This window comes from Psammomys obesus, unplaced genomic scaffold (genome assembly GCF_907164565.1).
Source record: "Psammomys obesus unplaced genomic scaffold, mPsaObe1.curated_primary_1811, whole genome shotgun sequence".
Lineage (NCBI taxonomy): Eukaryota > Metazoa > Chordata > Mammalia > Rodentia > Muridae > Psammomys > Psammomys obesus.
The window spans coordinates 17,166,428-17,194,070 of record NW_026596125.1 but is presented as its reverse complement, the minus strand read 5'-3'; the positions used below and the strand labels follow the sequence as shown (position 1 = coordinate 17,194,070).

Sequence of the window (27,643 nt, the reverse complement as noted above, 5' to 3'; positions counted from 1 at the left end):
ATAGGAGTTCCCTGGTAGAGTTTTTGGGGTCACTCAGGTATACTATCATATCATCTGCAAATAGTGATACTTTGACTTCTTCCTTTCCAATTTGTATCCCCTTGATCTCCTTTAATTGCCTTATTGCTCTGGCTAGGACTTCCAGAACTATGTTGAAGAGATATGGAGAGAGTGGGCAGCCTTGCCTTGTCCCTGATTACAGTGGGATTGATTTAAGTTTCTCTCCATTGAGTTAAATATTGACTATAGGCTTGCTGTATATTGCCTTTACTATGTTTAGATATGTGCCTTGTATCCCTGATCTCTCCAATATGTTAAACATGAATGGATGTTGGATTTTGTCAAATGCTTTTTCAGCATCTAAGGAGATGATCATGTGGTTTTTCTTCTTCAGTTTGTTTATGTGGTGGATCACATTGATGGATTTCCATATATTGAACCACCCCTGCATACCTGGGATGAAGCCTACTTGGTCGTAGTGGATGATATCTTTGATGTGTTCTTGTTTTCAGTTTGTGAGTATTTTGTTGAGTATTTTTGCATCAATGTTCATAAGGGAGATTGGCCTGAAATTCTCTTTCTTTGTTGAGTCTTTGTGAGGTTTAGGTACCAAGGTGACTGTGGCTTCACAGAATGAGTTTGGTAGTGTTCCTTCTGTTTCTACTTTGTGAAATAGTTTGAAGAGTATTGGTGTTAGCTCTTCTTTGAAGGTCTGGTAGAATTCTGCGTGAAAACCATCTGTTCCTGGGCTTTTTTTGCATGGGAGACTTTTGATAACGGCTTCTATTTCCTTACGGGATATAGGACTATTTAATTGACTTACCTGGTCTTGATTCAGCTTTGGCAAGTGGAATTGGTCAAAAAAAAATTGTCTATTTCATTTAGATTTTCAAATTTTGTGGTAAATGTATGCTTTTAAACAGAGCATTTAAGGCTTTGTTTCTGGATGTACCACTCTTTGAGATGAGGAAGCCAAGACTGGCCTTAGAGTCACTATGCAACCAAGGCTGGCTACGTGGACATGTTAATAACAATTATGATTGCTTTGCCCAATCTTCTCTACTTTCAAGCTGAGTGTGGTGGCTCACACCTTTACCTGCCACACAGGAAGGAGGAAGAGGAAGTCAGAGTGCAGGAGTTTTAGATTAGCCTGGTCTACAGTCTAAGATCCAGTCATCCAGGGCTACAGACTGAGAATCTGTCTTTGATGAAGAAAAAAAATTAAATCATCTCTACTTTTTTTCTGTTAGAAAACAGTAATATCAATATATGAAGTATGACAGTATCTCTGAAAAGAGGCAGTCAACGCCTTTGCCCTCAAAGCTCCACACTACCGAGAGCGAACCTCCATCAGCTAACCTGTTAGTCCACGGACGCAAGCTGCAGCTGCATGTCTGTCTGCATGCACCTGCCTTTCGTTGTTTTTCCTTCTCTCTTTCTATAGACAGACAGTTAGATAGATAGATTGATAGATAGATAGATGTAGATATAGATAATATATTATCATTTTACTGGGGTTTTGAGTTCCAATTAACTCAAGGATTTGCATTTTAACAAAGCTTTTCTTTCCTTAGTCAGTTACCAATGGTGAGGGCAACAGTCTCCAGATTTCTGCATCCTCCAGCAGACACTGGAAACACTAAGACCACGTTCCTTATTGTGTCATTGTGGGGCCTCCACTATCTCCACTTCTGTCCGCTGTCTTCTTACTCCACAAACTGTTATTCCTCCTTAAAATTCTAACTCCAGTGCACTGTGCACGGAGCTTCTTCATCCTCGGTGAACCCTTCTCAGGGGCCATCAAAACAATGAATACATTAGTGATGGAATGGTGCTTGCAGCTGTTTGTTCAGATAAAGGGTCCAGACAAATGTGTGGCCAATGCAGCAAACAACTTGGAAAGAAGAGAACCAATATCCATTTGGGAAGTTTACAAAACTATGTGACATACATAAAGACAAATGGATTTTATTATTATTATTATTTATAGAGCATTCTGCCTGTGCACCAGAAGAGGGCAACAGATATCACTATAGATAGTTGTGAGCCACCATGTAGTTGCTGGGAATTGAATTCAGGACCTCTGAAAGAACAGCCAGTGTTCTTTGTTATTATTATTAATTACAATTTATTCACTTTGTATCCCAGCTGTAGCCCCCACCCCTTATCCCCTCCCAGGTCCACCCTCCCTCCCTCTTCTTCTCCTATGCTCCTCCCCAAGTCCACTGATAGGGAAAGTCCTCCTCCCCTTTCCTCTGACCCTAGTCTATCAGGTCTCATCAGGACTGGCTGCATTGTCTTCCTCTGTGGCCTGTTAAGGCTGTTCCCCTCTCAGGTGGAGGTGATCAAAGAGCCAGGCACTGAGTTCATGTCAGAGACAGTCCCTGTTCCCACTACTAGGAAACCCTCTTGGACACTGAGCTGCCATGGGCTACTTCTGTGCAGGGGTTCTAAGTTACCTCCACGCATGGTCCTTTTTTGGAGTATCAGCCTCAGAAAGGACCCCTGTGCCCAGATTTTTTAGTTTTGTTGCTCTCCTTGTGGAGCTCCTGTTCCCTCCAGGTCTTTCTATCTCCCCCCTCCTTCTTAAGATTCCCTGCACTCCGCAAAAAGTTTGGCTATGAATCTCAGCAGGGTATGTTTTGATACCCTGCTGGGTAGAGCCAGTGTTCTTAACCTCTGAGCCATCTCTCCAGCCCCCAACAAATGGAATTTATCCTTGGAAGGAAAGATTCATGGTTATTCTAAATCCTTAATATAAGAAATCCATGTATTTTATTGTGGTGAGAACAACATTAATACCATGAAAGGCACTTTGAGCAAAAGTCATGTTATCAATATTCCTAGCTAATATCAACCACTAATTTAATCACTATTTGCATTTTCAGATGATTATATCTGCTTCCTAATAAAAGCATTTTCCAATGTAACTGCTATACAGGAAATAATTGTTTTTAAAATGATGACTTCATATTTATTGTCCCATTCAAAAGTTTACTGAACAGCTATTTGATATTCCTCAATTAAGATCTGTACCCCACTCAGTATCCAAGTAGTTTCCCTAGTAAGGGGAACAGGGACTGTCTCTGACATAATCTGATTGGCCTGCTCTTTGATCACCTCCCCCTGAGGGGGGAGCAGCCTTGCCAGGCCACAGAGGAAGACAATGCAGACAGTCCTGCTGAGACCTGATAGGTTAGGGTCAGATGGAAGGGGAGAGTGACTTCCACTATCAGTGGACTTGGGGAATAGTATGGGAGGAGATGAAAAAGGAAGGGGGCTACAGTAGGGATACAAAGTGGATAAACTGTAATTAATATAAAAAATTAAAATTTAATAAAAATGTTTTTAAAAGATCTGTAGCCCATTTTTAATTGAATTATTTTATTTTTTGATGTCTAGTTTCTTGAGTTATTTACATATGTTGGATATTGGACTTCTATCAGATGTGAGGAGGGTAAAAATCATTTCCCATTCTGTAGCCCCTTGCCTACAGAAGCTGTTCAGTGACATGAGGTCTACTTATTAACTGTTGCTCTTAGAGCCTGTGCTGTCCATGTTCCGTTCAGGAAGTTGTCTCCTGTGCCAATGCACTCAAGGCTATCCCCTGCTCTATCTTCTGTCAGGTCCAGTGTGTCTGGTTTTTCATTGAGGTTTTTGATCCACGTGAAGTTGAGCTTTTTTTCATTCTTGTACATGAAGACATCCAATTAGATCAACAGTATTTGTTGAGGATATTTTCTTTTTTCTATTGCATATTTCTAACTTCTTTACAAAAAAATCAGGTGTCCATAGGTGTGTAGATTTATGTCTAGATCCTTGAATCAATTCCATTTATCACTGAGTCTGTTTTTAGGCTAGTACCATGCAGTTTTTGTTACTATAGCTCTGTAGTAGAGCTTGAGATCTGTGGAGGTGACACCTCTGGAAGTTCAATCAGGAATGTCCAGACTGTTTTAACTATCCTGCATTTTTAATTTTTCCATATGAAGCTGAAAATTATCATTTCAAGGTCTATAAAGAATTGCACTGGGATTTTGAAGGGGACTGTGTTGAATCTGAAGATTGTTTTTGGTAAGATGGACATTTGTACTATGTTAATCCTACTCATCCATGCCCATGGGAGATCTTTCCATCTTCTGATGTCTTCTTCAAAGACTTAAAGTTTTTATCACACAAGTCTTTCACCTGCTTAGTTAGAGTCACACCAAGATATTTTACATTATTTGAGTATATTGTGAAGTTTGTTGTCAATTTGTCATTTGTTCATAGGAAAATTACTTATTTTTTTGAGCTGAGAAATGCAAATGAAAACTACTTTGAGATTCCATCTTATACCAGTCAGAATGGATAAGGTAAATAACACAAGTGACAGCTCAAGCTGGAGAGGATGTGGAGCACGGGGAGCACTCCTCCATTGCTGGTGGGAGAGTAAACTTATACAGCCACCATGGAAATCAATATGGCTGTTCCTCAGAAAATTAGGAATATATCTACCTCAAGACCCAGATATACCAATCCTGGGCATATGCCCAAAGGTCACTCCATCCTATCACGAGGTCACTTGCTCGACAGTGCTCACTGGAGCTTTATTCTTAACAGCCAGAAACTGGAAACACATACATGTCCCTCAGCTGAAGAATGGATAAAGAAAATGTGATACAGCTACACAGTGGAGTATTACTCAGCTGGTAAAAAAAAGAAAAAATTATCATGGAATGTGCAGGCAAAAATAGATGCAACGAGAAAAAAGTCATTCTGGGTGAGGTAATCTAGACTCAGAAAGACAAATACAGTCTGTATTCACTCATACGCAGATATTAGCTGTAAAGTAAATGATAACCAAGCCATAATCCAATGACCTAGAGAGGTTAGGTAAAGGGAACGGCTCTAAAGGGATCCACGCATCTCCTGAGGAAGGGGAAATAGATTTTGCAGGTAAACAGTAGGCAGACAGGGAAGGGAGCAGGAGGGTCAGGTTGCGGAGGAATTGGGGGGGGGGGTGCAGGGAGTGACAACAGGACCTGGGGACATTCGGTGGGCGTGTGAGAACCTAGTGCAATGAAAACTTCCGGGGCCTGAGGGTGGCCCTAGTGAGGACTCCAGCCGTGCCATCAGGCTGTACCTGGCTGACTCGTTGGCCTCGGGGCTCCTGTGAAGATCCCTAAACCACCCAGGCTGACGCCAGGGCAGATGATCACTCTGAAAACTGACAGTGGGGCCCTATCGCTGAGGACAACGCCACACAGCACACTGAATGTAGAGTCGAGCTGGTGTCTGCATGGAGGCTTCACCCTCCACCGCAGTCTCTCTGCAGGCTCAGGAAGAGAAACCTGGCCATTAACCCAGCCACAGTTGGTCCTTCCTGCAAGATGTGTGGGGGCAAGGGTGGCTCAGAACTGTGGGAGTGGACAACCAGTGGGAGTGGACAACCATGAGGCCCAGGCCATGAGAGAAAGAAAATTCACTATGCTGCCTGAACATGAAGTGGAGACTGGACAGCCTATGATATGATATGATATGATATGATATGATATGATATGATATGATATGATTGATATGACATGACATGATAGACCTATGATAAAACCAAATGCAACTAAAATGATTCCTAGTGATGTTCTGCTATACGCATCAGTCAGTGCCTTGTCCAGTTATCAACAGAAGCCTTCCGCCAGCAGCTGATGGGAATGCATGTAGAGACCCACAGCCAGACATTAAGCAGAGAGGGAGTATGAACTGGAGGTCTCCATCAGGACCTTCCTAGTTGCTGAGGGAACCCAGTGGAGGAGGGAGAAGGATGGAGAACACCAGGGACTATGGCCCACTGAGTCAACTAAGCAGGGCTCACACCGGTCCACAGAGACTGAAGCCTGCATGGGTTCACAGCAGGTCCTCAGTGCATCTTATGACCATTAGCTTGGTGTTTCTGGGGGGCTCCTAACAGGGGGAAGGGGTGTCTCTGACGCCTTTGCTTGCCCTTAGAAATCTTTTTCTCCTACGGAGTGAAAGTGGATCTAGAGGACAGGGTAGCTGCGGGGAGTGGAGCTGGGAGGAGTAGAGGGACAGAAAACTGTGGCCAGAATGTATTGTATGAGAAAATAATCTATTTTCAATTAAAATAAATAAAAGGGTACTTGCATGCAAAAACAAAGTACTGAACACACATACCTATATTTACTATCTACAAAGTATCCTTTACAAATTGGCATTCCAATTCCTCCTTATAAAAATACATAAATTAGATCAAAGGCAAATGCATTTTGTCACTCAAAACTATGTATTTTAGAGAAAATAGTGTGCTTGACCTGTAAACTGGACTAAGGTGAGCTTATCAGCTCATAAGTAACTAAAAATATTGCTGTCTCTTGTTTACAAATAAAAGCATGTTCTTAAAATGCCAGTTACCAAAAAGTAACTATATAGAGCTACATATTTAAATTATTTAGGAAAAATTGTAATAATTACAGTTTATAATCATAGTTGTAACGAACATTTTGCTTTTGTGGATAACTATAACTTGAATTTACATACATGATCTTGGTTGCTGTAATGAAATAATGATGCTAATATCTGGTACATAATTTGAGTATATGGGTGAGAATATTGAAAAGCGTAAACAAACTCACTGTGGGACCATCAGAGGTGCCCTTCCACCAGGGTGTAAGCCTGGATTTAGTTTGCTGTTTGTGAGGCACATGTGGCTGGCCTAACGGGTGCCACATAGGAGCGGTCGGCTTTGATTTTACTTTTAGCTGAAGGGATTAAAGTTAGGAGACTCAAAGGACTATTTCTAACAGGAACTCAATGACTGGCTCTTTGGCTTCCCCACCCCCCAAGGGAGGAGCAGTCCTGTTAGGCCACAGAGGAGAGCTTTGCAGCCAGTCCTGAAGATACCTGATAAAACAGGATCAGATGAATGGGGAGGAGGTCCCCCCCTATCAGTGGACTTGGCAAGGGGCACGGTGGAGATGAGGGAGGGAGGGAGGGACTGGGAGGGAAAGAGGGATCAGGATACGGCTGGGATACAGAGTTAATAAAATGTAACTGATAAGAAAAAAATAAAATTAAATTAAAAAAATAACTTTTGAAAAAAAAAAAGTTAAGAGACTCCCTGATTATATAAGGCTTCTCTGGATGTGAAAATCTAGTAAACGATATCAAATAAAAATTTTAGATATTTGTAATTTAGAGAATTCTTTATTAATCTTCCCTAATGACTACATGATTAAATAATAGAAACATGATTTTTCTCAAGTAATAAATGTATGTGAAAATAAGCATGTATTTGTACCTAGTTAATATTAAACCATGCAAATCTGATTTTAATATAATGTACATGAAATATAATGAAAATGAAGGAAGGGAAAATAATTGTATTGCCTTTTAAAGTCACATTTGGAAGAGAATAAATATTAATAACTAAATGACACAAGAAAGTCACTCATAAAGTACTGAGAGCAAAACCCTGGGCTCCTGTGTGAACAACACTCTAAGAGAGGAGGGAGGTGGCGGGCTGAGTGTGGCCTCCCCAGCGCTGCTGTGTGCCTGTGTGGAAACAGCAGTCCTGTCAGCCGCTTCCACAGGCCCTGCCTGACAGCCGCCCTTCCCGTCAGCTTTAAACAGCCACCGTGTCAAGAGGACTGATGCCATGTAAAGGAGACTAGCTCACACACTGTAAGCTTAACTGCCGTAATGCTAGCGTTCAAAAAGTAGAGCACACGAATTGATTTTATAGCACACAATCCACAAGCGTTACAAAAGCAGCTCTCCGTACTTACAGCTGGCACTGGTCACCTTTTATCCCTTTGGTTGTGCAGAAGCATTTTCCTGTGTGCACGTGGCAAATGTTTGCGTGGCCGCCGCATGTGCAGGCTGGAAGGCAAAACCAACACAGGTTATCACCGCATTCTGTGAGGCTGTTTCCTCATGTCATGCCATTTTTAGTTCAGGAACCTGAGGTCACCTATGTGAAAACTTGGCAAAACTCTTTAAAATCCCAGAGTCTCCTACATCTACCATTTCTGGAAGTAATGCTCGATTTCTCTGCGTTTCTGTTTGTGATCTGAAACATCAACGATGAAATAAGTGTTTAAAAAGATAGCCGGTGAGCCAGGCATGGTGTGCATGCCTGTAAGCCCACCACTCGGGCGCAGAGGCAGGAGGATCGCTGCGATAGAAATGAAATAACGTGGTCTATGCATACAGATGTCAAAATGAGCTACTCAAGCTAATTTCCCCAAGGTTCAACATTTGTTATCATATTTTTTTTTCTTAAAATGTCCATAGCTATTCTAATACCCATGAGAATTAGCAAATGCAAACAAATGTAACCAGATAAACGCACTGATATCCCAAGGAGTTTCCGAAATAAAACGAGTCTTAAGTATTAGGTACAGGAGCACCCTGGACAGTTTTTAAGGGGGAAAGACAACCAGAGGCTTTCACTGTGGGTTCTGAGCTGGAGTCAGCAGGAAGATGATCTGGTGGCAGCGTGCTGAGGTCAAGAAAGACAATGCAGGCTCCTCCAGTCAACCCAGGCTGCTTAAATTCTAAACAGCACACCTTGCAAGAAGCATTCCAAGGACCTGAAGGGCAGGCTGTGAGCCCAGGAAGAAAGTGGAAGTCACCTCGTCTGGAGAATCACAAGAGGACAGCCTCAGCCCGAGAACAGACAACAGTCACAGCTGTTTGAGCGGTGCGCAGAGGGTGCACAGGAGGGTGTCTCTGAGAGCCCTCGGCCGCAGGCGGTAAACACGCTGCCCAAACACACCGCAGTTTCGCTCCCTGAACCACTGAGAACCAACTGCCATAGAGGCAGCTCATTAAAACAAACTGCTATTTGCTATTTTGAGACAAGAGGATGCAGTGATTCTAACTGTGTCACATGTTCTGAGAAGAAGCTGCTGTTCAACAATGAGTGAGAAGAAATCAAGTTCAAAGGAGAAGTTTTCTAAGGCCACCACCAATCTGTGTGGTGCTTGCACAACTAACCGTTTCACATCTCCCCAAAAGCAAATACTAGCTAAACCTTAGACTCATCAGTTCTCTAGTTTTAAAAGCCAGAATACCTAAGACTTTTTTTTACAACATCTAATTTCCCGTTAGCAAATGAAAATGGCTATGACAAATTCCTAAGAACAGTATAATATAAAGGCACAAAAGGCAAAAAAACAAAACAACAACAACAACAACAACAAAAACCTGCCTTCATTTTAAAAAGAACAGACCCAACACCAAGCAGATCAGGGGAAGTCAGCCTGGTTGAGGCCCAGCTGGACACACTCAAGGTCCTAACGTGAGCAGAGGAGGGAAAGCCCAACTCCCCCTGCAGTGCCCACCCAACCCAGGGTGCCCTCTGCAGCTTCATCAAGAGACCACGTCAAGGCTGTAGGCGGAGGCGAGGTGAGGCGGTGGGTGCATCCCTCCCACCCAGGGCACATCGCAGTGGCACTGCAGAGCTAGTGTCCTGGGTGTCGCGCCCACACTGGACAGTGCCTGGCTCTGGACCACACCAAGCCCAGAACCCGGCTCCCTCCAGGCTTTCTGGGATGCCGTCTAATGAAGTTGCTCTGCTTCTGATCTTTACTCTTTAAACTCCCTCTGAGGCAGCCCCCACCAGTCTCTGTCCATTCACAAAGAGTTACTCCTCCCTGGCTTGCAGAAGCCAATACAGAAAACCTGGGACCAGGCAGGTAGGCTGTGGCCTGGGTTTTATCTCCGTCATCATTTCGGGGAGCATAAACGGCATATAATAATGGTTTTTTTGAAACATACATTTGCTGCTTCCCATTCTTTTGCATCCTTACCAGCACTTTAGACCTCTCAGAACATGTCAATCAGCCTTAGCATTCATCTACCATGTTAATATTTATTTGCTCTTTTTTAGTCCAATTTAATTTATTTTGTAAGATTCTGTTATTAAATTTGATTTAGTTGTAATATGTTCAGGGCACATTGTATGATTTTGTGGAGAGGAGCTTTTAAATAAGTACATAAAGGTTCGCATTTTTCTGTTTTGTGCATGTTTGAAATTTTCACAAAATTTATTTAAAGAACAATTCATGGCTGACTACATTAACATTGGTAACAAGAGTGGGCAGGGCCTAAGGCAACCGTGAGATCTAGACACAAAGCCACCAGTGACCTCTCCCAGATCAATAGTAAAAGCTGTACTATTTGTACAACTGTTGAAAGTGAACAAATCCTTTGCACACACCAAAAGAGAGAGAAGGTAAAACTGAGACAGTGAGCATATACAAGCGATTCAGTATCTTTAGCACCTATGCAACATTAAACACAAGCATGGCCCTAAGGTACCAGATCAAATGGTAAACACATGTTTAAATAGCGCAAATGTAAAAACTGGCAGGACTGTCTTAACACTAATAAGAAAAAACCAAAATGATCATAAATTGCTGACAGGAGTCTACAATGGAGCAATCATTTTGAAACTATTTTGACAATTTCACTAAAGGCCAAAAATTCACTGATACTACCCAGAAATTTCACATTTATCAAAATGTGAAACATATATGCATATATGTTTACAGAACTAAATCACTACTTACTAAAAATGTGGAAAATACCAGGTGGCTCCCCATACATTCTGAGTTAAAAACCTTGTGGTGTGAACATACAAGAGATTACTCCTCAGTAATAAAAGAGACAATTTGTTAAAATGTAAATTTAAAAAAAAAAAAAAACACTGAGAACTACCAAGAAATAATGTTCTCATTACATGACTCTGAATATGCGAAACTTTAAAGTAACAAACACAACCTAAGACAAAAGTCCACTGATACACAGCTGACAGGCCTAACTTGCTTTTTGTTGCTGTGATAAAACAGAGGCCAAAGTCAGCTTGGGGGGAATGGTTTCCTCGACTTAAGGTCACACTGCATTATCAAGAGGTCAGGGCAAGAGCTCAAGGCAGGAACCTGGAGGCTGGAGCTGGACAGACACCACGGGGGCATTGCTGCTGGCAGTCATACTCTGTCACTGTTCCTGGACAGCCTGGCCGCCTGCCCAGGGATGGCACCGCCAAACATCGAGAAATCCACTGTGACGTGTGGATGCATTTCGTCATTTAATTTGGACGTCTTTTCCAAAGTGGCCATAAACGTCAAAGTCTCAGGTTGGACTTAGGATTACGGCAAACTTCTGAATGTGGTGGTGAGTGCCCGGACAGGGTTCTCAGTGTTCCCACACTGAACCCTTGAATGCAGTTCCTCGTATGCGGTGACCACAACCGGAACATCATTTCCCTTGTTACTTCATAACTCTAATTTTGCTCCTGTAATGAATCGTATGGATGTTTCTGAAGACAGAGGTTTGCGAGAGGGATCACAGCCCCCAGGGTGAGAGCCCTGTTCTGGAATCTCAGCGCCATGGAGTGAGACACGTCACATTTTCAGTGACAAAGGCCTGAGGACTGTTCTGTTATATATATACAACACAACTTCTTTGCCCATCCAATAGCTCAGAAACACACCGGTGAATTCCACTTCCTGGCGAGTGTAAATAATGGTTCTATAACTGCTTGAGTGCACCCGTCCCTGAGGCACACCGCTGTCGTTTTGTGTGTAACTCCGCAGCAGTTCTGTCAGATGGTGATGAAAGCCCTGTCTTTAGTCTGGGGAGACTCTCTATGCCACTCTCAACAACGGCGACACTGGTTTGCATTATCACCACCAATAACCACAACAGTCACCACCAGCGCTGCCACTAACAGTCCGTACCTCTGAACTAAAGTCACAGACAAGGATGTCGCAGTTGGGACAGAGGCAGCCACAGAACAGTAAGAGACTACTCTCTCAGTCACTATGATGGAAATGAGACTTGTTTTTTCTAACTTTTAAAGCAGTAGTTTTAGCTAACAACAACGGAAGTGACATAACTCTAACTTTACAGAAATAAAAGACAAAAGAGCATTGTGAAAAAGTGGATACAGAAACGCAGAGCACAGATTAACTGAAAACATTTCTAAAAAGATATAAGCTTTATAACAGACTAGTAAAGAAACAAACAAAATAGTTCAGTAGTTCCTTCATAATAATTAGTGTAATTAAAAGGTGTTACAAAGAGAAGCTTAGATAGAAACAACAAAAAATTACACCCAATACTGCTAATGCCAAATCTTCACAAACTTGACAAATTGAAAAAATAAAAGATAAAAGATATTACCTTGAAACACAAATGAAAGACCACAAGAAAATGCAACTATAGATAATACATCTTATGAGTATATATGCAGAAAAACTAAAAACATTGAAACAGACATTTAGGAACATGTGAAAGGATAGTCCCACACAACTGCAAGAGGGTTACATCAAGAAAGAAAGATGGCTGAGTGTCCACATGTCAGTGCCCGTTCCCTCGCATTAACAAAAGGACAGGCCAAGAAAAAACAGGATCAATTCAGTAAATTCAGAAACATCATTTGACAAAACCTAACATTCTTTCATGATTAATGGCACATGCTTTAATCACAACACTTCTGAAACACGGGGACAGACACTTATGAGTCTAAGGCCATCCTGGTCTACACAGCAAGTCCTAGCCCAGGCTAGCCAATGTCTCGCAGTGAGACTCTTGTCAAAACAAAACACCTCAGCCCTAACTGGACATCATTTCCATACCACACCCCGGTAAAGGCACGGGGTTCATGAGGAGAGACTATAAAAGCAAGAGGATGTGTGGGGCTGCTGCAAAGCAGCGTCCTCGAATCCTGACAGGAACATCGCACACATGGAGTCACACGCTGTGACTGCACACACGTGATCTGCACAAGATCAAAGCAGCCAAACTGCCAGGACAGAGGAGGTCACGCGGTCCCCGGGCCAGCCAAGAAGTGACAGAGGAGCTCATGCGGTCCCCCAGCCAGCCGGGAAGCCACAGCGGAGCTCATGCGGCCCCTCGGCCGGCCAGCCTAGAAGCAAAGGCAACTGAGCGCTGTTAAGGAAGACGTGTCAGATTTTAGGGTGCAGCCCCTGGCAGGGCACACTCCACCACTGCGCACCCTGGCGGTGCTGAACCGAGTCAACGGGTTCAAAAAAGTCTATGAAGTTAGGAGTGAAACTGGGAAGGTGAAAAAAAGTTAAACAGGCTGTAGAAGATAGATTTGACCAAAACATATTCATGTATGAAAACTTAAAAACAACACTTTTTTTAAAAAAATAAATAAATTAAAAATAGAATGATTTTACTAAACATAATAAATAGCACTAAAAAAAAAATAAAGCCTATAGCATCACGCTGAATAGGAGAAGACTAAATGTTTTCTTCTCCTAAAATCAAGGAGACGTTGCTGTCTATTCTTGTCATTCATCTTTATCTGGACATTCTAATCAAGACAAGTAAAAAACAAAGTCAGTCAAATAGAAAAGGAAGCATAAAGCTGACACTGATTACAGCTGCATTATCTTTTCTATTCAAAGAAATATCCTCCTAAGAAGTATCCTGGAAACAACCTGATAGGAAAGGATGAGTGCAGATCACTGTATCGATTCTGAGATAGGGCGGAAGTTTGTAGTAGGGTATTTGCCTAGCATGAGCAAGGCCCTGAAGTTGATCCCCATAGCCACAAAAATAAGTAATCAACTTTATACAACTTCAAGGGGAGGCCTGACGAGCCAACCTCATGACAAAAGTCTATCGTATTTCTGTAACTAGCAATAAAAGATGAAAGTAAAAGTATTCCTCTTCAAAGAGCATTATCCTAGGCCAGAGCTAAGTTGCTGAAGTGCTTACCTACCAGGCAGGACCTAAGTTTGATTCACAAAAGCCACATTAAAAAACAAAAACAAACACACAAATGCGGTAGATCCTGTTTGTAAAAGGCAGAGACTTGCGGATTCACTGGGAAGAGCTGGCCAGACAGCCTGTTTAAGGTCTGGGATAGCGAAAGACGCTGTCTCAAGGAACGAGTTGGACGACTGCTTAGGAGGGACATCCCATGCATGAACACAAGCCCACCGCACACAAACACACACACAGAGACAAAGAGACAAAGAGGGAAAAAATGAAATTAATGAAATCCTCAAGAAATTATTTTAGAAAGGTATGAAACTTTAAAATATTGTTGAAAGAAAACTAAAAACAAAATAAATAGAATGAAAGAAATATCACATTCATGGATAAGAAAACCATTTATACAAATGACAGATCTGACTCAGGATTAACATAATTCCCATGAGAAACCTAGTTGGCTACTCCATACAAATTGATGAGTTGATTCTCAAATTCAATTATAATTACAAAGAACTTCACAAAGCCAAAGGATCCCTATGGATAAAAGTAGAAAATTCAGCCATCCCAATTTCAGGAATTACTATAACGCGACAACAATACATTCAGACAGTGTTGAAGACAATGCGCTGCAGAAGACAATGGCTCAGGAGGGAGGGCCCATGTCAGCACACCCAAGAAGAGACAGCTAGACAGGCAGAAGGGAGAGATGGGGTAGATCCTGCACACCAGCCACAGAAATTATTCCCATGAGTTAAAAAGCCCAAACGTGAGGAACCCAAAGCAAAAAAAAAAAATTCAAGTATGTGATTTTTATTGCAGTAAAAATTTTTAAAGATTTATCAGGTTAAGTGTAACCATGTACGAGCAGTGTTATTTTTATTATCAAATATTATTACTCTGATATATCATGTCAAAATAAATTTAGTTAGTGGACATTTGGCTGTCTTTCAGTTTCTTGGTCGTGGATAACGTTACAAGCACTGAAATGCATACACTTTGGAAGGATACAATGCTACAAGCACTCATGCGTTACCATTGGAAGATACAATGTTACGAGCACTCATAGGTGTTTACTGTTGAAGATGCAATGTTACAAACACTCAAAGGCATTTACTGTTGGAAGATACATTTTGTTTCTCTTTTTTTAAGTTGCCTACAACTATATTGGCTCTGTCATCTGCTCGGGTGACTGTTTTGATTCACTCACAGGCATTCTGAGGATGGCTGAATACTTCCTCTAGTCATCCACGCAAGTTCCAACATTGTATAGAACTTGCATTCCCATACATTGTGGTTGTTATCTGTGTTTTAGTTAGAAGCATAAATGGTATGGAATAAAAAATGTGACCTGAATCTACCCTATTAAGACAGTGAGTGTCTTTGTCTGTATTTATCAGTCATTTTTATATATTTTTTTCAAATAATGCTGATTCAAATCTGTGGATAGATTTTTAACTGTGCAATTTATCTTTTCATTATTGAATTAAATTGTTGTTTATATTCTAGATAGAAGTAAGATACATGATTTGTCCAAAAAAACCTCCTGTAATTTATTGCTTTACTGTTGATATTCCTTGCCATGCAAATCACTTATGATTGATGAAGTATACTCTGTTCTTTCTTCCTTTCTTTTTTTCCTCTCTTTTTATCATTCTCTCTTTCTTTTGTGTGTTTAGTGTCTTCGTGATTTTCCTACTGTTGTGATAAAATACCATGACCAAAGGCAACCTAGAGCTGACTGACAGTTCCAGAGTCGCAGAGTGAGCACGGAGGAGGGGTTGTGCCATCCCTGGGCTGGTGTGCTGAGTTCCATAAAAAAGCAGGCTGAGCAACATGGCATACCTCCATGGCCCTGGCATCAGCTCCACTCCTGCCCACAGATTCCTGCCCTCCTTGGGTTTCCTGTCGTGACTTCCTTCAGTGATGAACGTGATATAGAAGCATAAGCCAAATAAATATTTTCACCCCAAGTTGCTTTTTATCATGAAGTTTTATATCACAGCAATAATAATCCTAAAACACTGGGTGATGACATTTCTAGCCATACTAAGTGCACTTGAAGACAAAGGCTAGTCTAGGAAAACTGAAAGTGAAGTTTCTTGGGGAGATATTTTATTATAAAAAGCAGAAAAAAGGAATAAAACCTACTTAAGATAGAACATGCAAACTTATATGATTTTATGAATAAAATATGTAAGTGAATCTCTTAATAAATACCAGATACTTGGGAATATCCATACATATGCCAAGAAGGTAGGTGTTAACTATTAAATTAAGTCTGTTTTTGAAAGGTAATAAACAAAATGTTTAAAATTTCATAATGTGGTCAAAACCAGTAATTTTAAGTCAGCCTTACTGAGATAGAACAAAAATGTGACAGAGTTGTCTTTTTATAGGATACAATTCAGTGATATTTAGTGTATTGATAGAAACTGGTCCTCATAATTAGTCTTATTTGACAGAATTTTTATCACTCCCTCTTCAAATTAAAAGAAAGAAAACAGCTTTTACCTTTAGCAGTAACCCCCCCCCTTACTGTCTTGCTTTCCACCTTCTTCCTGGCTGCCCATGGCAATTGCAAATCTATTATCTGTAAAATTTTGTAAAATATGTAAAATTTAGTATATGAGAATATAAGATTTGAAATTTCCGTAAATGAAAGATAAGATGTAAGACAGAAAATAAAGGCTACTCCCTGCTCCCCCCCAGCTTCAGCACAGAGAGGGCCCTCAACCTTGCCTGGGAAGCACAGCAGAGAGAGCTCAACTAGCGAGGTCATGACAGCAGGAGAGCTGGCTCTGGCCCTTTCAGGCTGTGCCCTGGGGGAGCTCGCTGGGCAGGGGCACTGCTGAAGTCCTTGCTCTACTGGGTGGGTGCAGGGGAGCTGGCAGCTGACCAGCTCAGCTACCACCCAGGCCCACAGCCAGGGCTCTGAGCTGGCCCACCCAAACAGCAACCCCATCTTTGGGCTGCTGGAGCACAAGAACTGGCCAGTCCTGCAGAGGCAAAGCCGCAGGATCGCCACGACACAGGCCAACAGCAGAATATCCGAGAGGAGTCCCCGTGAGGACCCAGTGTTGATGTTGCAGCAGAAGCCAGAGGCCTGAAACGACTCGCTGCAGTGACATCTGCCAGGAAAGAAGTGTGGACAAAGTGTATACAGTGAGACACACTACAGCTTCCACAGCGAGATCTTTTTTCCTTGGCGGAGTTCAAAGAGTTTTACTGAGGGGCAGGGAGATGAGTGGGACTGGGGTGAATGATGTGAAATTCACGAAGAATCAATTATAGGTTAAATAAAAAAATAAAAACGATCCAGAAGGAATAAATGAACACTAAAATACACTGATGCTGTGAAACGAGCAGAATAGTGAGTGAGCACACCATCCCAGAGCGCAACATTTATCTGAACACCACAAACACGGAGGCAGAGTCCAGCGAATGCTAAAGCAATGTATATTAATATTTTAAAACTTGGATTTTATTTATCCTTCCTAAAAAACATTATAATAGTTATTGTTGCAAATTTTCCTTAAAGAATTATCAGTATATAGTAATTTTAATAATTTCTGAAACCAAAAAGCATGCATTAAAGTACCTCTTACATGAGCTCATTTTGCAAAATTCCCCTGTGGTACTATACTTCAGAGTGAAATAGCACAAATGCACCTTAAATGCACTTGTTTAAAATTTATACTTCACGGCAGCTTTCTTATTATTCTGTGTTGTCAGCATCCTAGGCCACTGTTTGTGCTGAATAAGCCCCTATGAAACTATCACGCTGTGGCCTTTGGTCTAGGAAATTTTACTTGGCAATGATTTTTTTTAGCCCACATACACACAAGAGGGACATGACATAGTCACATGGTATTTCTGTCATCATGAATGTAAAGCTGCAGTGCAACCCATAAGCAAAACTAAACAAGGAGCAGGAAAATGGTAGAAAAGTGATTCACACACATTGTATACAGTGAACACACTGCAGAACCGCCAATCCAAGAGCCATTGCAGGCAGCCGTCCCTGCTCCTACCTGTCATAAACATATGGCGGCAGCTTCTGGAAGGTTTGCAGATCAAGTCTACTTAATCTTTCTGTGTTCTTCTATGCTAATTATGCTTAATGAAATATAGCTATATTACCAATTAGACAGCTCATATGGTAAAATTCTCCATAAGGTAAAACTATAAACAGCCACAAAATTAAAAATTCTGTCCTTCAGAATGGCAGTAAGCTCCTCCAGTCTTGTGTTACTTGCTAGCCATGGCCAACCTGACCGTGAGACAGCCTCAGACCTCAGCTCCACGGCTCTTGTGTGAATGATCCTTGGGCGTTGATAAGGGAAGGGCTGCCTCTTGTTCCACTATAAATGAGCTCGGTTGCCGGTAGGTAAGAGGCCATTACTACTCCCGTTCCGCTCAGCTGCGGGACAAGACTCCACTGAAGCATCTCTGAAAGACGCACTCTTGCAGAGAGCCGGCTGCAGACACTCGAGCAAAAGCCTGCGACAAGAAGCTGGGTGCTCTCAGACAGCGGGCACTCTAGCAAGCCTGCAACGAAAAGCTGGGTGCTCTCAGACTGCGTGCACTCGAGCAAAAGCCTGCGACAAGAAGCTGGGTGCTCCCAGACAGCGGGCACTCGAGCAAAAGCCTGCGACGAAAAGCTGGGTGCTCCCAGACAGTGCAGTCTGCCCGTATGAGCACACAAACATTCCTTGCTGGTTTGTTTTCTTTCATGCTGACAGCATGAATTCTTCATGGAAATTGCTGATTTTCTTGTCAGTTTTGCTAAGCATTCCTTTTTCGTTGCTGACATTCCCTGCCACATACTGAATTTATTTAATTGTTTGTATCCTCTTTCAGGTCATTGGTCATTTTTACAAAATAAAAAATAAAAATAAATAAAATAGATATTCAGGCAAAATTCTTAGCAATGGTTTTGGCATTAAAAATGACCAACAAATATGGAATAAACATTAAGATGATGTAGGAAGCTTGACTTATGAAAAATATGAAATACAGTAGATACAAAGATGTGTAAAACATGAAGAAGCTAAGATATGAAAGTTAAAGTTATTTGAGATTGTAGCACAAAACTGTCTTCAATGTACTCTTAAAGAGTTTTGAAATAGTTACTAATTTAACTATATAAAACAATTTATACATAAGAAAATTTATCTTTGACAATTTTAGACACTGGAGATTTCAGAAAATGAAATCTCTTGAATCACTTTCAGAATAAAACTGTCTCTCTTTCCTACAAACACCGAATAAAGGGGTCAGTTACAATTGGAGGGGTCACATGTAATTGTATGTGGAGGACGGATCTTTGCATTAAATTAACAAAGGTGTGAGGAAACCAGACAACATGTCAAATAATCAGCAACATTTAACAGCAGCAGGAGAGGAAGATCACAAAGGTCTAACTTCCCAAAAAAAGGAAACTAAATTTTAAAGGAGGAAACCTGTCATGGACAGGTAAGGAAAAAACAGTGTTCAGATGGAGAACGGGGCTGAAGGAAACAGGAACCACAGATTTAATAACACCCAGCCAAAAGAGGGGAAAGATTTTTAAATAATAATGACACTGAATTCAGCTTTGTAACTAGTTCAGTAGGTGAGTGTCAGACGTTGTGTTTAAAATGTTCAAAGTTTGGCTGTGTCTGAGCATCCGCTTTGATCTCCTGCTGGGTGGAGCCTTTCAGAGGACATCTGTGGTAGGCTCCCATCCTGTTCTCTCTCTTCCACCGCTTCTGGTGTCTAACCTGTTTGCCGTCTGAATGAGATTTAAGCATCCTCCCTAGGGTCCTCCTTGTTGTTTAGCTTCTTTAGGACTATAGATTTTAGTATGTTTATCCTAGTATCAGCTAATATCTGCTCATAAGTGAGTTTATACCATGTGTGTGTCTTTTTGCTTCTGGGATATCTCACTCAGGATGATATTTTCTAGTTCCCACCATTTGCCTGCAAATTTCATGATTTCCTTGTTTTTAATTGCTGAGTAGTATTCCATTGTGTACATTTACCACAATTTCTGTTTCCATTCCTCAGCTGAGGGACATTTGGGTTGTTTCCTGATTCTGACTACTATGAATAAAGCTGCTACGAACATGGTTGAGCAAATGTCATTGTTATATACTTGAGCATATTTTAGATATATGCCTAGAAATGCTATAGCTGGATCTTGAGGAAGCGCTATTTCTAATTGTCAGAGAAAACACCAGATTGATTTCCAAAGTGGATGTAAAAGTTCACCTTCCCACCAGCAATGGAGGAGGGTTCCCCTTTCTCTATCTCCTCTCCAGCATGTGTTGTTACTTGAGTTTTTAATCATATAGCTAAATTTTTTTAAGTTGAATAAAATGTCTAGTCAGAGTTGGGAGAGAAGAAAAATGGAACTTTTTGCAAATAAATCTAGGAAAAGACCTTAAGGAAGAGAGAAGACTTGTGGGCATTTCCATAGTGCATCACAGTGCAGGAAGTCATTGGCTTGTCTCAGGAGGTTCTGGGGCCAGGCCAAGGAGGCTTCCTTCAGAAGGTTCCTAGCTGAGGAGCAGAGAAGTGCATCTTCTATCAAGGTGAGGTTCTCTCTAATATTTGGCCACACCAGAGCCAAGGTTTCACGCTCTTCCCAGTTCTTCTAATCCTCAAAGTCCCTTTATGAAAATGAAGGGGATGCAGAGAACCCGAGAAGATGAGGCTGTAAAAGGAGCCTTGTGTCTGGCTTTGAGTGAAATGTTTTGGTAAAGCCTTTGCTATGTTTGGGTTAATCACTAAAGGCTGACAAATTGTTTTGAGGATGGTTGAACCTTGAAGAAATGTCTCTCTGGAGAGCCTGTATTCAGTGCTTTTGCGAGAGCTTGCAGCTGTGCTGACCTTGGTCCTAAGACACTCCTGGCAAGCCTGGAGTTCTCACTTTGATTGTGGCTAGCCTGGTCAAGGGGACTGAGACCTGTGTTGTCTGCTCCCAGGGGCAGCAAGAGCAACAGCTGTGGTAGCTGGAGCCTTGCCCAGACAAAATTCATTTTGTATAATGATTGAATGAAAATAACTGGAAAGAGCTGGCTACAGTCTTTTTCAAGAAGGCTGAGCCCCTCTGCTCCTTCGGAAAGTGAAGGCCTGGCATCTTGGTGAGCTTCTCTCTCTCCTGTGGGACCTACCATTACGAAGTAGGTTACAAAAGTGATCCTGAGGATCTGAAGTTAGAAAGACACTGCAAACTGCAGTTACAGAAAAGCCAGGCCTGACGGCACATGCCCTGAACTTGAAAGAATTGAATTCCTCACATTCATTTTAAGAAATGCTCAAGTTCATCTGATTATGAACTTTCTACAGTGGACAGTGTGTGAAAATGGTTTACTATTAACAAACAGCCTCCTCATCCTAGTAGGAAAGGGGTAATGCTATGAATGCTGGTGTTATGCTCTAGAAAGTTTACCATGTAGTAAACATTTCCGCAAGTCAACCAACCCGCAGAGACTCCAAGTACACCAAAAAGGAAGTCTTGCTCATTAAACTTTACTAAAACCAAACACAAGTACACCAACAAGGAAAATAACCTATTCATAATAAAGACCAAACCCCCTGAGCATTTTGTAATAAAGTTATAAAAAAAATGATCGAGAAGAAGAAAAACTATTAGTCACACAGACTTGGAAAGCATTTTCTTTTTGTGCTTATATTTTACAAATAAGTAAGCATAAAAAATCTAAACAACTATTTTATGGTTAATAACATACTTAGCTATTGTATATGAAAATGAATTATAATAAAACATGCTACTAGTAATGATTATGGAAAACTGAGGCACAGATTATTAACACACTGTCCTAAATTACCAAGGGACCACTAAATTAACTCTGGAATGGAACTTTCCTAGATCATTCTATTGGAATGACCCTTTTCCCCTTATTCCATCATCTGATTTATTCATAATACAATGACAGTATCCCATAATGTTTGCAAATTTAAGTTATAATATACTTTCAGCAGCTAGTAAGCATTCAATCACTGTTTGATGATGTCAAAGATAATTCTTCTTTGTAAGGTACTACGGTTTGTGGGTACACTGAGCTGTTCTACTCTAAGAAGTCATCATTTAGAAGTCAGCGTGGAGATAATATTTTAAAAAGTGTACCAAGAGTGTATCAGTCTGAATATAGTAATTATAACACTGAGTTCCCAAAATGTGTCAGTGTCCTATTAAGAAAGATAAATTTAAAAGCACTTCCCCTTGGAGAAATTCAGCCAAGAGTGAGCCCGTATTTCACCTCTCTGCCTCCCTGTGCCGTCACTTACTATGATTCTTTTTTGTCTGTCTGTCGTATGAATCTGAGCCTGCGCTGACGCAAGTGCTGTCTTGCCTTGTCTGTCCCTGCTCTTGTGTCTGTCTCTACAACAGGCTTTGCACGATTTGCACGAAGGTTTTTGAGCAGCATCACAAGAGGGAGGAAAGAGGGACACAGATCTTTAACAGACTCAGCGACAAAGTCACCGACTCCGACTGGCCCCAACTTTCCCAGAAAACAAACAAAAACTATCAAGCAATGTTTATATATTGTCTTCATTTATGTGGACATTCATTGCATAAAGTTGCTTTCGACCTATTTTATGTTTCCAGGATTTACTGTCATAGCACGCACACGCACACACATACACACACACAATATTTGAAGGTAGTATCTTAGGATTATGGTTATATAGCCTGGCATGGTGACCCGTGTCTTGACTCCAGCTCTCAGGAGGCAGAAACACAGGATATAGGATAGTTTGGTGATAGTCTGATCGACATAGAGAGCTGCCGGCCAGCCAGGGAAACAAAATGCAACCCTGTCTCAAAAATACAAGATCAAAGAAGGACAGATCCCCTTTCTCCACATCCTTGCCAGCATGTGCTGTCACTTGAGTTTTGATCTTAGCCACTCTGACAGGTGTAAGATGGAATCTCAGAGTCCCTTGGATTTGTATTTCCCTGATGACTAAAGATGTTGACCATGTCTTTAAGTGCTTCGCAGCCATTGCAAATTCCTCTGTTGAAAATTCTGTCTAGCTCTGTACCCCATTTTTTAATTGGATTATTTGGTTTGTTGCTGTTTAATTTCTTGAGTTCTTTATGTATTCTAGATATTAGCCCTCTGTCAGATGTAGGGTTGGTGAAGATTTTTTCCCAGTCTGTTGGCTGTTGTTTTGTTCTGATGACAGTGTCCTTGGCTTTACAGAAGCTTTTCAGTTTCATGAGGTCCCATTTATTGATTGTTGCTCTGAGAACCTGTCCTGTTGGTGTTCTGTTCAGGAAGTTGTCTCCTGTGCCAATGAGTTCTAGGCTGTTCCCCACTTTTTCTTCTAACTGATTTAGAGTATCTGGTTTTATGTTGAGGTCTTTGATCCACTTGGACTTTAGTTTTGTGCAGGGTGATAAATGTGGATCTATTTGCATTTTTCTACATGTAGACATCCAGTTAGACCAGCATTTGTTGAAGATGCTTTCTCATTTCCATTGTATGGTTTTGACTTCTTTGTCAAAAATCAAATGTCCATAGGTATGTGGGTATATTTCTGGATTGTCTATTCAATTCCATTGGTTAACCTGTATGTTTTAATGCCAATACCATGTGATTTTTATTACTATTTCTTTGTAGTACAGCTTTGAAATCAGGATGGTGACACCTCCAGAAGTTCTCTTGCTGTACAGGATTGTTTTCCCTACCCTGCACTTTTTATTTTTCTCAATTGTGTCAATAAATTGACACAAGCTAACATAGTGGATGTGAAGACAGGATTCATCAATCTGCTCCATACAATAAACTCACCTCAGCAACAAATATAGATGTTACCTCAGAGTAAAGGGCTGAAAAAAAGGACCTCCAGTCAAACGGACCCAAGAAACGAGCAGGAGTAGCCATTTTAATACCTAATAAAATAGACTTTCAACCAAAAGTAAGCAAAAGAGATGGAGAAGGACACTTCACACCCATCAAAGGAAAAATCCACCACGATGACATCTGAATTCTCCGTATTTATGCCCCAAATGCAAGGGAACCCACATTCAGATATCTACAGAACATTTCACTCAAATACAAAAGAATATACCTTCTTCTCAGCTCCATACAGAACCTTCTCCACAATTTACCATATATTTGGTCACAAAGCAAGCATCAACAGACACAAGGAGATTGAAATAATGCCCTGTATCCTGTCGGACCACCATGGACTAAAGCGGGACCTCAATAACAACAGAAACAACAGAAAGCCTACACACTTATGGAAACTGAATCGCCCTGACCACTGGGTCAGGGAAGAAATAAAGAAATTAAAGTCTTTCTAGAATTCAATGAAAATGAAGGAATAGCATAAGCATACCCAAACTTAGGGGAAACAATGAAAGCAGTGCTAAGAGGAAAGTTCATAGCACTAAGTGCCTTCAAGAAGAAATTGGAGAGATCTCATATTAGCAACTTAGCAGCACACCTGAAAGTTCTAGAACAAAAAGAAGTAAACACACCAAAGAAGAGTAGATGTGAAGAAATAATCAAAATCAAGGCTGAAATAAATAAATTAGAAACAAAGAGAACATTACAAAGAATCAATGAAACTAAAAGCTGGTTCCTTGAGAAAATCAACAAGACAGATAGCTCTTAAAAGACCAACAGTGTCAACTCACCTGGGCCCATGGGACCTACAGAGACTGAAGCAGCAACCTAAGCACTTGCACGGACGGGGCCTAGGCTCACACTCACGCATCTAATGCACAGCCCTGTCTTCAGTGCCTTAGCACCTGGAAGTTGGGGGGCGACATGGACTCTGTGCCTGCTGTTGGATAACTTTCCCTAGCTGGACAGCCTGTCTGGCTCAGTGGAAGATGTGCTTAGTCCTGGTGTGACGTGTGACATGAAGTGCCAGGGTGGGATCGCCTTCTCTGACAAAGGAAGGGGAGGAATGGGAAAAGAGGGAGGGAGGGGTACAGGGAAGAGAGGAGGGAGGGGCTGCAATCAGAATGTAAAGTGAATAAGTAATTTTCCTAAAGAGAAAAAGAAGAAAAAACTAATGAAATTATGGGCAGATGACAGAGGAGGAGAACTGCCCTTCAGTGTTCTAGGCGAAGAAGATGGGGGGAAGAGGGAGGGAGGATGAGGCTGTGAGGAGTTGAGAGAGGAGGCTTCAATCAGGGTATAAAATGAATAAATTGTAAAAAAAAAAAAAAAAAGTAAAAAGAAATAAAAAAAAACAAATCTACAGTTATTCACTTACTTCAGTTGTAAGGTAATTGCATGGGAAATCCAAGGTAGATAAGGTTGGCTGTACATTTTCTTAAGGGCAGGTTAAACAGACTAAGCACACAGTAGGACAGCAATCTCAAATGACCTCCAAGCATATTATTAACTCTGTGTTAGAGTCTTAGCAAAATCTCCAGTGTCTTTAAAGGTAAGAGATATTTTCATAATAACAAGTCACCAAAGTTTTTATAGAAAACATCTCTATCAGTTTTTGGGTGGGACATAGGGCATTGAACCCAGAGTCCAGGTCATGCCGAGCGAAAGCCGCGCCTTCCAGCTGAAGCCCCATCTGTGTTTTTGTGAAAAAGCAACACACTCGGCTTGACCATCGCTGTGTGTGACCGTGGGTACCGAGTCTCCTGGTAGCCCGCCATGCCCGTTGTGCTGTGCAGTTTTACTAACATGCTTAAACCTAGTGTGAACTGTGACTACCACACGCCACCGCGTCAGCTGGCGCGGGGTTAGTATTCACTCGAAGCTCGGGCCGCCTCCTGTGTAACCAACTACGCTCAGCTGGCCAGGTGCCCAATCCCCAAAGCCCATGCACAAAGAGGACCTATGGACGGCTGTGGCACAGGCCAGGTGTGTTGTGTTGTCCCCAAGCAAGGCTCAGGAGGAAGCGAAGATGTGACCTGCAGCCATGAAGACCTGAGCAGCCCATCTGGACACAGCGGGCTCTAAAAGCAGAACAACAACAAGGTGATGTTGGCGGACAGGGCGGACCCAAGGGAACACGGAGACAGTGACTTCTCCAACAATACCGTCTTACTGTTTAAAAGCTGTTCACTGACTTCCACACCTGTACCAGGGCACGCATGACCCCCATGAATATGCCCACACATACATGTGCATGTACACATGCACACTCAGTAATAATCAACAAGTTTTTAAAATAAACAGCAATGAATACAAATTTTTAATGTGGGCAGTGTGGCCTTGCCTGGGCAGGCAGAGAAAGCGGGTCCCTGGCGCTCACTGGCGAGTGGGCAGAGCAGCTGGTGAACTCCGGGTCAGAGAGAGCATCTCTCAAAAGAGTGCACACGGCGTCTGCTGGCCTCCACACACATCACACAATGTACACACGCATGCCCAACACACATGGCCCTGCAAATGCACACACATATAAGTAAACATATGCGTGCACGGCACGCGCACACACACGGAGCTCACTGAGGACTTGTTATATCTGTGTAAGTTAGCTTCATTTGAAATGAAGAAACTGAACAATAATTTAATGATAGTGTTAAGCAATACCGCACAATACACCGCCCAACTGCAAACTCTTAGAGTGCTGGGTTCTTCTGGGCAATGGGTATAGATGTCTAGCCTAATATAGGGCTATAGATTCACATACAAGACCCTACGAGAGCTCTTTTAACCACCAATTACAGTAATAAACCATAAATCCTATGATCTAAGAGCAGACTTACACCATCAGCAAGAGGTGTCTGTGTAACCCTGACACTGCGTGTTTGCTTCCGGGGTAACGCATCAGGACTGGGGAGACGGCGCAGAGCTTACAAGCATGAACCACTGTTCTAGAGAACCAAAGCTCGCGTCCCAGCAGGTGGCAACAGATACATGCTTTCTGGCTCTTACAATTTAATTTTAGATATTACTACATAATTTACCAATGTGACACGTTGTTTATTGGTTAGGTAATTAATGTGGCCATTAAAAATCAGTTATTTTTATACATCACATGACAGTACAAAGTCACAGACAGCAAGATATCATCTTGCCACCTTTTAGGACCTAAAAGAAAGACTCAAGGATTATTTAAAGTTTCATAAAAATCTGCAACAATGAACAGGACAGGCATTAATCCTTCATTCCATTTAATTTTCTATTTACTGCGCAGCCGCTTGACAGATGTGCCACATCAGTAACAAACATTCATATGGAATAACTGAACTAGCTTTAAATCTAACAGAGGAGCACGATCCCTAAAGGAAAACAAGGAAGTATAAAATCCTCATAACAATGTCAATTATTTTATACTATTATAGAGAGTGAAATGTTGCTTTTCCTGTTGGTAAAAGTTTATATAATCAATCATATGCATTTGGCAATACATTCTGACATATGACACCAAAAGTACAACCAATGGCTCAGGGAGGAAGAGCAGTGGCTGTCCAACTGAGGACACAGGTTCAGTTCCCAGCACCCCTCATATGGTACCTGACAAGCATCCACAGCTCCGGCACCAGGGCGTCTACCACCCTCTTCTGCCCCCAGAGACCCTGCACACATGTCACAGACACACATGTGGCAAAATATGAGATAGAAATGAATAAATCACTTTTTAATTACAAGAAGTCTACATAAAGTCGACTTCATCAGTATGATCAAAATATGAGAGAAATGTCAAAAACATAATTTAAGAAATTAGAGACTTATATTTTATTTTTAAGGTTTATTATTGTAATGTGTGCATCTGTTAGTGTGTGCGTGCACTCACGCAAGTGCCCTTGGAGGCCAGAAGATGGCACCAGAGACCTGGAGGCAGAGTTCCAGGAAGCGAGGAGCCACCTGATGCAGGTGCTAGGAGCTGACCCTCAGGAAGAGGAGACAGTTCCTGACCACTGAATTAACACCAAACTATTATGTTTTAAAGGGCA

At 41.6% G+C, this 27,643-nt stretch overlaps 1 protein-coding gene across 4 annotated transcripts in view; it reads right to left on the bottom strand.

Annotated features, from left to right (window-relative positions):
* Positions 1 to 27,643, bottom strand: part of Atrnl1 (attractin like 1) — a 527,893-nt gene that overhangs the window by 400,535 nt on the left and 99,715 nt on the right. For all 4 annotated transcript variants that reach the window (XR_008722856.1, XM_055630013.1, XM_055630014.1 and 1 more), the window contains exon 21: positions 7,782 to 7,875. Coding sequence is in view for 3 of the 4 variants with exons in the window: in XM_055630013.1 (XP_055485988.1) it covers positions 7,782 to 7,875 (94 nt within the window). In the remaining variant the exon portion in view is untranslated. The remainder of the gene's footprint in view (positions 1 to 7,781; positions 7,876 to 27,643) is intronic.